Source organism: Penicillium crustosum (genome assembly GCF_028827405.1).
Source record: "Penicillium crustosum strain IBT 35664 chromosome Unknown utg000005l_segment0_segment0, whole genome shotgun sequence".
In the NCBI taxonomy this organism is placed as follows: domain Eukaryota; kingdom Fungi; phylum Ascomycota; class Eurotiomycetes; order Eurotiales; family Aspergillaceae; genus Penicillium; species Penicillium crustosum.
Window position 1 is genome coordinate 859,079 of NW_026623126.1, and position 12,027 is coordinate 871,105.

The following is a 12,027-nucleotide window of genomic DNA, read 5'->3' on the forward strand; positions in this document are numbered from 1 at the left end:
TTCTGGCTTAGTGGAGGAGGGTTGCATTCCCGCGGGTGGCTACCCGTAACGAAACCTCTGTGGGAGTTGGCGAAGATTGACAGCTTCGCCAGCCATTTAGATTTCCACAACTACGATTGGCTTGGAGAGTCTTGAATCATTCTTCCGGGTGGCTGGTGGGGCCGGCCAGGAGCCAACCGGGCCCTCTATAGCACATTCCTTGTCCATCTTTAGAGCACTTGGAATGTGTCGAGAAATTCCGAGGCTGGTGTCCCTGGCAGCCATTCAAATAGGGCTTGCATCTGTTTGTTTGCTTTGCTTTCTTTGCATCATCTGCAGTGTTTTCTTTGATTGACAATCTATCAAACATTCAAACATTCAAACACTCTCTTCTTTATTTGCATCCTTTGCATCTTCTCGGATATCCGGGTCGATCCCCCCGAACTATTCCCAAACCTTCCCAAGCTCTATTCCAAGACCATATCTTTGGTTGTCCAATTACATCCAAGTATTTGGATCTTAAGTCGCTGACTACACAATCGCCTCGTACTTTTACTTTGTCGCTGCAAACGGAAATCCCGACAAGATGTTCGCCCAACCATACGACCATTCGTTCAATGACTTGTTCAACCAATACGTCAACATGGAGACCAGTGCCGCTGATGGAAAAGATTCGGCGTTGTCCGATTTTGATCAGCTTTTCCCACTTGACTCGCTATCGAGTGACTGTGGCGATCTACCACCCACTGTCTCCACTCCCAAACGCCATCAATCACCGCAACCCTGGAGTAATGACTGGTCCCTGCAGAATGACGGGGCCGCTGTCGATCATTTTGCTTTCCATGACACCGTCCACCCCTCTGCAATCTCAGATGTCAACCTGAACAACTTTGAAGTTCCCTCTCGCCCTACAGCAACCCACACCCTGTCTACCTCGCCATCCACTCCTCCCGCTACCCCTAGACGGAAGCCCACCCAGAGTGCTCTCATCACTCCCAAATCTATCCGCCATCGCAGCCCGAATGAACGTCGCTCTCATTTGCGCAAGCAAAGTTTCTCCCCCAGCTTAATGCGCTCTTCCAACCTATCCAAATCAAGAATGGCATATCCCGAGGCTTGGGCCCAGCAAATTCAGAACTTCAGCCTTCACAGCTCCGAAGATCGTCTGCCACTGTCGCCTCCTCCATCGGATGTCCTCATTCAGCATGAAAATATGCCCACCGAACACATCATGAACCAACCTAGAGACTCAGCAGAGATGCCTCCTCAGTACGACGCAAGACTATATCACCAGTCTCCCTCCGTTTCAATGCCATCGCCGAACATCGCAATGTCAGCACGCCAGCAACAGCACTACATTGCTCACCCAAGTTCTTCCACCTTGACCAGCTCTAGTCCTTCTTCTGCAGATGATTTGTTCTCTTCGTCTCACTCATCTGACCCCCACTCACTCTCTTCTTGGCAATCCGACCCTCTTCATGCCTCATCTCTCTCTTTCACTCCAGACCTCCAAGGCCAAGATTCTCAATGGTGGTCCCCCATGCCTTCTCGGGTCGCTCAACAACAGGCCTCTTACCTCGCATCTCCCACACCTGTCCGCACCACACAAAACGTTGGAAACCAAAATGACATCATGCAAGGAGGACTAATGATCCAATTCAATCCCTCCTATGACATGTCGGCGGATCACTCATTCTCTTCCTCTAATATGCTCCCCGCAACCCCTCAAAAATTCGACACCTCCTTCACCACCTCCCAAATCCACAACGTCTCCCGTTCACCATCTCTCTCTCCCAAGGCCGGCACATCACCCAGGGACATCCACAATGGATCCATCTCTAAGCCCACCCATCGGCGCACACACAGCCGCAAGCTCTCCGGCCAGAGCATGAATGCTCCCAAGCCCGCCAAGGCATCTGGCTCCTCGTCCCGAGGCTCAAACAAGTCTGTCAGCGTATCGTTCGTCAACTTTACCGCTCACGACAGCAAGAAGATCCTGACCGGAGTTGCTCCCTCCGGCAGCTCTAAGACCAAGGCTCGCCGCGAGCAAGAAGCCCGCGATAGACGTCGCAAGCTCAGCGAAGCCGCATTGAGGGCTGTGCGCAGCGCTGGTGGCGACGTTGAAGCTCTCGAGGCTGTTCTCTGCTAAGCTTGTTTTTGTTTTGTTTGTTTTGTTTTTACTTCTGCTTTTTTTTTTGTCTCTGTTTCTTTCAGCCGGTGTTTTAGGGTTATATCATTGGGAATATCTGGTTTGCTTTTGGAGTTTACGGTTTTGCTTTCAGGCTTGGGCCCGGGTGATTACACCCTCAAAATGTTAGACTATTCTAATATCTAGACTCTTCTGTGGATATCTAATTCATAATACTTTGTGACTATCCAGCTTCCGCTGTAAATTTTCTTTGTTTCTTTTTTCGGGCTTTAGACGTTTTTGAGGTATACGTCTTTCTTTGCCAAACTGGTGAGCCTCATCACTTTTTATCCGTCTTGCTACCGTCATTACTACTATGACTTTCAGTGGCTAACCTTTTTTTTTATTTTTACTCTTGAATCCTCCATACTGGGCCATCTATACACAGTCCCATATACACCAAGCCCCACATTCTATGTATGACATTGAAGTCTACCAACGCGCGCTTCATGCTCTGGTGTCGACTATAAATACCATCTCGATCACTTCCTTCTTCTTCCTTCTTCTTCCCTCTCCACGATACATCAAAATAGCTTTGGTGAGTATAGAATTTTGCTTCCTTGCGCTGGATTACCCCTCATACCTTTCAATTGCATGCCAGAAGTATGAAATAGGCAGATTGAGCACACTCTGCATCTTTCACTGTCATTGCATATGCATTTCCTTACTTTGGTATTCACAAATCTCTCACTTGCCTTTTCATTTGCTCTCACTAGCCACTTTCACGGTATCTTACTTGCTGCCCATTGATTGCTGCACATCTTTTACCCTAAGCCTTAACCTGCACTACACCATTCTTCTACTTGCAATCCCATTGAGATCATGTATTTTGCGTGCCCCTCAGCCTCCATTTGCTACTCTTAGTCCATTCTGATATTCTCATTTGCTGTTGCACGTTTTGCCTTTTCCTGGCCTACCTTGATTTCCATTTCTCTTCCCTTGAAGACTTTCCTTTGCACCATCATCCATCTCTTTTCACATCCCTACTCGCATGAGATATTCTATCACTGCGTTCTATCCTACATCTTCATTGCAGCACCATCTCCATTGCCATTGCATTGATATTCTCATTGGCATCGCTCTTGGCTGTGGATTGGACTACTTGCCTTATCGCATTGCGTGCCCTACACTGCCCATTGCTCTGCTTCATCGGTCCGTCTTCATATCGCTATCTTCATGCATCTCAGTAGCCTAACGTTTCATTGTTACTGACTCATTTTACAGATCAACGAAGCACACTTCAACTCTTTTTCTTCCTTTTTTGAAAAAGGAAATCTGCGGTGGACAAGATAGCGCGACAAGATAGCGCTTGTCCTATTCTGAGATTTGTTCTTCAGTTATTCCTGTTGTGTTTGAACCTCTCCAAAACTCCCAATCAACTAGTTTTCGAGTCCTTGTCGTCATCTTCCATACTTTCTCGAACACGAGCAAAGTCCACCCTCCCACTACATTTTTTTCTACTTTTCGATTACCTTTTTTTTATACCGGCATTCATTAAAATGTCCGGACGTGCGCACGGTGATCTGCCCATTCGAGGCGGCCGTGGCGGTGGTGATCGTGGCCGCTATCGTGGCCGCGGCGATGGTGGCTCCAGTAGCCATGGAAGTGACCGCGGTTACAGCGGTGATCGTGGGCGTGGAAGTGACCGTGGTAGCAGTCGTGGAGGTCGTGGCGGACCCGAACCACCCTCCGGGTAAGTTCATTTGTTCCAAATCATAGAGAAAATATATCTAACATGCGCACAGAATGTTGACAGACCCGGTCGAGCCCCCTAGCACTCGAGTGCAGGCCCTGGAAGACCGGTATGTTGCAGAGTCCGCAAAGGCTCGACCAGAGCCCGGCACTTTGGCTCGGCGTCCTGGCTACGGTACCCAAGGTCGTTCGACTGTGCTTCGTGCCAACTTCTTCCCTATGGAGTTCAAGCCGAACATCAAGTTTCATTCTTATCGCCTCAAGATCAAGCCCGAGGCGAAGAAAGCGCAGCAAATTTTCATTCTTCAGAGCATGTTCCGCAAGTACCCTCTCTTCAACAAAGGAATCGGCGTTGCTACTGATGGGGCCACCGAAATTGTTACAACTGAGCTATTTCCTGAAAATCGAGCGCCATTCATTTGTTCCATGGGCAACGGAAGTGATCATGGAAGTGGCCATGGAAGTGGCCATGGAAGTGGGAAATCGAAAGCCTACACCGGCCCTTGGGAGGTCACTTTAACCCTTGAAAGCTCTTATTCCCCCGCTGACATGATGGCGTGTCTTGAGGACGTCAATCACCGAAAGGAGCTTGAGAATGAAGCACCCTGTCTCCGAGTACTGAATATCCTCATGAGTGCTTATCCCTACAAAGATACCGGCATTGTCATCATTGGCAAGGGACGAAACAAGTTCTTCCGGATGGATAGGCGAAAGCAGTCCGCGAGGATTGACTGTGGCGCCGAAGCCGCTCGTGGTTACTACTCAAGTGTGCGTCTTGGTGCTGGACGAATTTTCCTCAATCTGAATGTTAGTCACGGTGCATTCTTCAGCCCAGTTTCGTTGGCTGATGTAATCATTGCCTTTCGCACCACTTACGGCGAAAGCCGGGAATTTCTAAACCGGTGGCTGAAGGGATTGAAAGTTTACGCCTTACATCTAGATGTTCGAGAGAACGGGCTTGGGGTGAAGGAAAAACCCGTGAGAACAATCTTCGGAGTTGCCTCTCCTAGGGATGGACGCAATGGCCCAAACCCCCCACGGGTTCAACGAATTGGATCCAGTGCCGACAACGTGGAGTTCTGGATGGGAGATGAGAAGAAGGGAAAATATGTTACTGTTACCGAATACTTTTATAAAAGTATGTTTGCTGCCTATCAGTCGATATTTGAAATGCATTGTGCTAACAAGCAATAACAGCTTACAATAAGCGACTCGAGTACCACAGTAATATTCCCATCGTGAACGTTGGAAACTATGATCGTCCAGTTTACCTTCCTGCGGAGCTTTGCGAAATCCTTCCCGGGCAACCCTTCAAGCCAGACCTATCCACGGGTCAACGACAGAACATGATCAAGTTCAGTTGCCGGCGGCCTCCTCAGAACTATGCCTCCATTATGACCGAAGGATTGGAAATCCTGGGGATCTCTGAAGGACATACAAAGGCGGTAGGAATCAAGCCCGGAAAAGAGATGATCACTGTACCTGCACGCATTTTGAACCCTCCGAATCTGCTTTATGGGGGCAAAAAGACCACTAACCCTCGAAATGGCTCGTGGAATTTGATCGGCACCAAATTCTCCCAGGGCGCTAATATCAAAAAATGGACATGTCTTTGGCTTCGGAAACGCGGTATCGACCCCAACGAAGAAAAACTCAAAGATCCTGAGCCTGAGATGGACGCATTTTACAGAAAATTGCGCGATCATGGCCTGTCACTGCCGGCACCCTCTAAGCCGTATATTACAGTCATGCTCGGTCCGGATGATACAGCAAATCAAGACATGATCAGGGGGCGGTCAAAAAGGTCACGATGAATGAGTTTCCCTTCTTGGTTGTTTTGCTTCCCACCACGGAAACGAAAATCTTTGATTACGTCAAGTATGCCGGAGATCTGAAGACTGGAGTCCTTACGCACTGCATGCTGAGCAATAAGTTTGCAGGTGCCAATGAGCAGTATTTGAGCAACAATGCCATGAAGGTCAATCTCAAGATGGGAGGATGGAATCAACTCCTGCAGCCAGCTAACACACGCTTCCTTGGCGCAGCAAAGAACACCATGGTCGTTGGCTTGGATGTCACTCATCCGTCCAGCTCAGACCCCGAAATCTTCCCCAGTGTTGCTGCCATCGTTGCCTCCACTGATTATCGCATAGGGCAATGGCCCGGTGAGGTTCGAGCCCAGACGCGCCGCCAAGAGCACGTTGAATTCCTCAAGGAGATGATGCTTACCCGGCTGGGGTTGTGGCAAAAGAGCAATAATGGCAACTTGCCCCAGAATATTCTCGTGTACCGCGACGGTGTTAGCGATGGTCAATTCAAAATGGTCCTTACAGAGGAGCTTCCAAAGATTCAAGCTGCTGCCAAAGCGGTATACCGTGGAGCCTTGCCCAACATCACCATCGTTGTCTGTGGAAAGCGCCATAATGTACGCTTCTACCCTACCAATTCGAGGGACCAAGATCGAACATCCAACCCACTCAACGGATGTGTCGTTGACCGTGGAGTTACCCGTCCTATCTACTGGGACTTCTATCTGCAAGCCCAGGCTCCTCTCCAGGGTTCCGCTCGTCCAGCCCACTACATTGTCATTCACGACGAGATTTTCACTAACCCGAAGGTCAATACGGACCGCAAGCCCGCTGACGTGCTGCAAGAACTTACCCACAACATCTGTTACCTGATGGGCCGGGCTACTCGCTCGATCAGTTACAGCACTCCTGCCTTCTTGGCCGATAAGTTCTGTGATCGTGGCCGAAAGTACCTGTTGGCTTACTACAATGAGAGAAATCATATGACTCAAAGCGAGGATAGACTAAAAGGTGCTACCTTGAATCTGTCCAGTGCATGCCAGAACAGCATGGTCTACATTTAATTTGACCATTGTTATTTTCTGTTTGATGATATTAGATGATTTTTCTCGGAGTCTGGAGTTTGATATTCGATACCCATTTGCTACGCGTTTTTGTTTTTCCAGATTGTTTTTGATCTTTGGTGTTTGCATTGACTTGTTCTGAGCTGAAAGATTGCTCATGATGCCAGAGCTATAAAAAAACCCAAAACGACAAAAAAAGGGTGCAATATCCTTGCATTTCTTGCAAGTTTGAGATGTGCCTATGCTGCAACAACTGTGAACAATTAAAAAACACAAAAAAAGGGACGAGATATTTATTTGCATTTATCTTTGTTTATCTTTGAATGACCTTGCGCTGCAGCATGGAAAATACAGAAAATCCAAAAAAAGGGGATGTTTTATGCTAGAGTATGAAAATTGAGAAATATAAAAAAAAAAACCCTTCTATGTGCATATGTAGTCACTACTAATAGACTCATTGTTAATGTAATGACTTTTCACTCTACAGTACTTAGGAAGTCATATAGATTACCCATGGACGGGTAGAAGCCACTTATAAAGCACTCTCTATGACCGATCTTGTCCGTCTAATGTGAATAATATAACTCGCCATATTGTAATGGTTCCTTGGCTTATAATGATCGGCTTTCAACGGGTTGAAGTGATAGATCGTAGATTATATGAACCAAAGGAAGCCTTAGGCAACAGGTCACAAGTGGCCCCTTGAAGCATCTTCACTACTCCTTCATGGTTTTGATTAAATTCCAGCTCAAGAGCGCTACCATGAACACCACCAGAAGTGCAGAGCCAGATTCTGCCCCAGGAATTGACATTCGGCGCCTTCCTTTAGGAACGCCAATGCCCCACGATCCATAAGTAATGCATCTATAGTAAAAAATCCTTACGGAATATTAATAGCACTACCTCGCTTAGTTCTTTAAGTATCGTTTCATCATATCGGTATATATCGAAGGGTAGTAATCTATAGTGTATTACTATTCTGCGGAAGAACTGGCACACCCTGTGAAAGTATAACCCTTACTACATATGTATCTATTACATACCTTCTGTCAAAGATTCACGAGTGCCAAATGATACGGCCTAAAGAGCGTCTCATAATCACTACCTGATCCTACCGAGAATTCAATAAATTAGAATGTTCACGAGATCACGACTTGTGTCTCGAAGATGAAGAAGAAAAAGGCAAATCATGTCTTGAATTGGTGATGTTGTAAGGACAAGATTTTTTAGTAAAAAAGAGCTTAAATCGGCGCTCAGTGTAGCTATTTTCAGCAGCCGATTTACCGCCAATTAGCGCTGTTGTATCATTGTAAGAACCGAGAATATTTTGATCAATGGTAAGAGTGAGTGGAAACGCTGGATGTCAAAGAAACATAATATACAAGTGCCAATCTATATGGCTCTGATTATTTTTGAACCCTTCGAGACATCTTGGCCATACCTGCTATGACCTATGGGGTTGACCACAGTGCATAATAACCTTATCCTCGTAGAACAAGGAGCGCGGGTGAAGTTCAGAGCAGAGACTCTTTGGCATGACATATCCTCAACGTCATCTATGACCCAGGTTCATTGCAGGATATTTCTGCTGATGAATTTACCAATGGTGTAGGGTGTCTGCCTTCCAGCACGTATCTCTGAAAGTCGAGTTTATATGGCATAGCGAAGATATGACCAAGATATCCCGATATCATATTTCACCGCTTGGAACTAGGAGACCACGCCTCGGGTTGCCACTCCTCGCCTGGGTTGGCCTTTTTCGCCTTGATCCATGGGTTCTCCACCTTTTGTGTCTGTGGTGCTGCGGGGGCTGTTTCGGGGGAGGTTTGTTGTGTGGGAGCAGCGTTGGCAGGAGTATTTAAAGTCGCCTCATTTATTTGGGTCGTTGGTGGTTGTTGTTGAGTCTTGGGCTTATCAAGGAAGGAGGCCTTGCTGGCCCAGCGTTCATCGGCGAGTCGAGCGAGTTGTTTGATTTGTGCCTGGCGGACAAGATCCTGCTGCTGCTCCTGAATACTCGGGGGGTGTTCCCGGACATGTCGCAGCCATTGGTGCCATTGCGCTGTGTTGAGATAAGATGTTAGTTATGATTTAATAGTTTCATGCCGCTTTGTCCCGGAAGATGTGGTTCAAGCCTGAGCCAGCATACTCCCTGCGGCCTGCGACAAAACTCACGTGATACTTGAACATCACTGAAATGTGTTTTGGGATCGAACCGAACAATGCGTCGGAAGCGAGCTGCGTTCAACACATCTTTGAACTCCCAGAAGGTATTGCCGGCGAGATCCTCACCTAAGACACGGTTAGCGGTACTGAGGCGCCACACGAAAAACATCAAGCGGATACTGACCGACCAAGAAGGACTTGCGCCAGGGCAGGCGAAGCTTCTTCCATTTAAACCATAAGCTGTTAACCATTGTTGAGTGTGTAGAATAGAAAGAGTCGCAAAAAGAAGATCGCGGGACCATTGTCGCAATGCATAACCATTGACTTTGGTCCTATTGGCGTTTGGGGTTCACCGCTTACGACTCCATATAGTTACAACAGTACCTAGGTATATCCTATTGAAATTCACCCTCAATAGTAGCGCTACTAGCGTATAAACTACCATATTATTAGCATACTAGTAGTAACATTAGTTATAGGTAATTTATAGTAATACTTCTCTAGTAGTATTTATACGGAGTATAGAAGTAGAATATTCGGCCGCTTATACAGCCTCTTCACCTAACATAGAATTGTTCTATAATCGATATCATCGACGAAGTCTTTCAATATATTTTATTTACATCTATTTCTAGATGGCTCTAGACTTCTTTATGTGATAATTAAAATCAATTCCCATAAACCAATTTTCAATGCATAATAATTATACCATTTTCCTGGCAATAAAGTCCCTGATGGTCGCTATTCGATGCGATAGACCTGTGGACCATCAGGAACGTCATCGGGGATAAACACAGCCCGGACATTCCACTCTTCTCTCCGTCTCCTAGTTGGCTTTTTTCTCCCTTTCCTTTAAAAGAACGTCCACGACTTTACTAGAAAACCCCAGTACTTCTAGTAATTGAATTATTTTTTCATCCCGTCATTTCTAATTGTATCACGGAACACCCTCCTTCTGCTACCCAATCCCCGCCACCGTTAAGGCCGATCAGGCACCCGCAAAGGGATACATACCACCCAGGTGGCAACAACAGTCCAACTACACTTCAACACACCTGAGCATCGATCATTCGACACATCATGGCTTCAGTGACTTCGTTGGACAAGGATTTGCGCAATATGCGCCTATCCCGCTATACCCCGCAGGCAGCCGCGGAGGTGCGCGACTGGATTGAGGAAGTGCTGCATGAGAAACTGCCAGCGTCAGACTTGCTCGAAGGCCTGAAGGATGGCGTTGCTCTTTGCAAGTAAGTGCATTTATGTTTCAAAGTACCATTAATGAGTACATATCCATGGACCACTGGCTAACTCCTCGAATTACAAGGCTGGTAAACCTCGTTGTGTCACCGGGCGTGAAATTTAAGCAGTTGTCCGCGCCATTTGTACAGATGGAGAATATTTCGCATTTCTTACGCGCATGCCAATTACCACCGCTCAACCTTCCCCCGCACGATGTCTTCCTGACAGTTGATCTCTACGAAGCAAAGGATCCGGCGCAGGTTCTCCAGTGTTTGGCAGCGTTCAGTCGGCGGGCCAATGCGCTTGCGCCCAACAAGTTCCCCCGGACTGTCGGCCCACAGAGTAAGCGCGGTGTCGTTAGCCCGAATGCGACGGGTTCCTCGGGCTCCGGAGCATATACACCACGGTCAGCCCGCTCCTCCAGCAACGTCGGGGATGCGAAGCCTTCTGGGTCTTACAGTACTTGGGCCAAGAAGGGAGATGAGCAGGATACCACGCCGGCGTGGAACATTCACCAATATGGCTACATTGGGGGAGCTAGCCAGGGGAATCAAGGGGTTGCATTTGGTGCTCGCCGACAGATCACCACTCCCGGGCCTGCTGTACCAAGCCTTGCAGAGAAAGAGAAGCGCAGGCGTGAAGAGGACGAACGGATTCGTCAACAGAACGCAGAGAGGGAAGAGGCAGAGCGAGCGCGCCAGCGACAGATTGCACAAGAGGAGGCTCATGCCAAGGCAGAAGAGGAGCGCCGATGGGAAGAAGAGACTGCGCGTGCAAGGGAACAAGAACGTCTCAAGGTAGAAGCAGAAAAGAAGCGTTGGGACGAAGAAAAGCGCCAATGGGAAGCGGAAGAGCAGCGACGTGTAGCGGAAGAAAAGCAGGCCGAGGAGCGGTTTGAGCAGGAGCGGCAACAGAGACGAACCTTGAATGATAACCGCCTCAATGGCCAGTTCCTGAGTCAGTACCAGGCCTCCAACTCCCAGGCTAGTGATGTCGCCGGGGCGGTCGAAGAAACAGCCCAAAGCCGCCGCATCAAAGAGCTCGAGCGCGAGCTACAGCTAGCAAAGGACCGGGAGCGTCAGTACGAGACCGAACGCAAAGTCCAGCCTGGAAAGACCGGCGATCAGCCTCAGCCTCGCAGTCAAAGTCGCCCTCGTCCCGTGCCCCCGAAACCTAGCTACGATCTTTCTTCTCTCGAACAAGAACGGCGACTCCTCCGTACGGAGTGGCAGAACACGCAGGATATGCCCGCTACTTCCGAGGCAGAGGAACCCGAACACGTTGAAGAGCGAGCACCACCCCAACCCCCTCGTCCTCTCCCAGTGCCAAAGCCATCATCTTTCTCTGCCTCACCGGCGCTCCCTCCTAGGGACCTACCTGCGTCGCCCCGGCCCCTTCCCGACCCAGTAGCCTACAACGCCAATCGGGTCCACGAAAGCCGCGTGGATAGTTTCCTTTCCTCGAACCCAGCACCCGTATCTCCAGCCCCAGCCGCCCACCGATTCCAAGACTACACGTCAACCTCCGAAGTCGACGCCGAGAACAGCCGCCGCGCAGCTTCACAGCAGAAGACCAAAGCCGGCGGCTGGGCATCCAAGTCTCTCTTGGAACGAGAGATGGAGCGTGAACGCGCGCGCCAAGAGGAGTGGGCAGAGAACCAGAAGCAAACGGCAGCTGCGGCTGAACGTGGCGGCCGAGACGGCACCCAGGGCTCGGGACCAGGCCAGTCTTGGGATGTCCATCAGTATGGCTACATGGGTGGTGACAATCAAAACCGTGGCGGTGTTGGCCTTGGTGTTGGCGGTGCTAGGCGCCAGATTATTGGGCCCCGGCCGCCCCGGTAAACTATTGACTTACCCCTTCTGTTTTCTTGTCGTCATTCCTATTTCTTTTT

General features: G+C 48.7%; 4 protein-coding genes across 4 annotated transcripts; 3 read left to right on the plus strand and 1 right to left on the minus strand.

The window, feature by feature from the left end:
- Positions 1–565: 565 nt before the first annotated feature.
- On the plus strand, positions 566–2,128 carry wetA (developmental regulatory protein WetA; the record flags this gene model as incomplete). The annotated part of the gene is made up of 1 exon (XM_056878740.1): positions 566–2,128. One exon carries the CDS (start codon positions 566–568, stop codon positions 2,126–2,128), a length of 1,563 nt encoding a protein of 520 aa, XP_056724059.1.
- Positions 2,129–3,666: 1,538 nt separating this feature from the next.
- N7487_011011 (argonaute family protein) lies at positions 3,667–6,731 on the plus strand (the record flags this gene model as incomplete). Its single annotated transcript, XM_056878741.1, has 4 exons — positions 3,667–3,860; positions 3,913–4,997; positions 5,057–5,594; positions 5,639–6,731. 4 exons carry the CDS (start codon positions 3,667–3,669, stop codon positions 6,729–6,731), a joined length of 2,910 nt encoding a protein of 969 aa, XP_056724060.1.
- A 1,697-nt stretch (positions 6,732–8,428) lies between these two features.
- Positions 8,429–9,156, minus strand: N7487_011012 (uncharacterized protein; the record flags this gene model as incomplete). Its single annotated transcript, XM_056878742.1, has 3 exons — positions 9,079–9,156; positions 8,904–9,020; positions 8,429–8,790 (listed from the first exon to the last, which is right to left on the minus strand). Exons 1-3 carry the CDS (start codon positions 9,143–9,145, stop codon positions 8,429–8,431), a joined length of 546 nt encoding a protein of 181 aa, XP_056724061.1. The 5' UTR covers positions 9,146–9,156.
- Positions 9,157–9,791: 635 nt separating this feature from the next.
- Positions 9,792–11,977, plus strand: N7487_011013 (calponin homology domain protein; the record flags this gene model as incomplete). Its single annotated transcript, XM_056878743.1, has 2 exons — positions 9,792–10,141; positions 10,219–11,977. The coding sequence occupies exons 1-2, from the start codon at positions 9,975–9,977 to the stop codon at positions 11,975–11,977; spliced, it is 1,926 nt and encodes a 641-aa protein (XP_056724062.1). The 5' UTR covers positions 9,792–9,974.
- Positions 11,978–12,027: the final 50 nt, after the last annotated feature.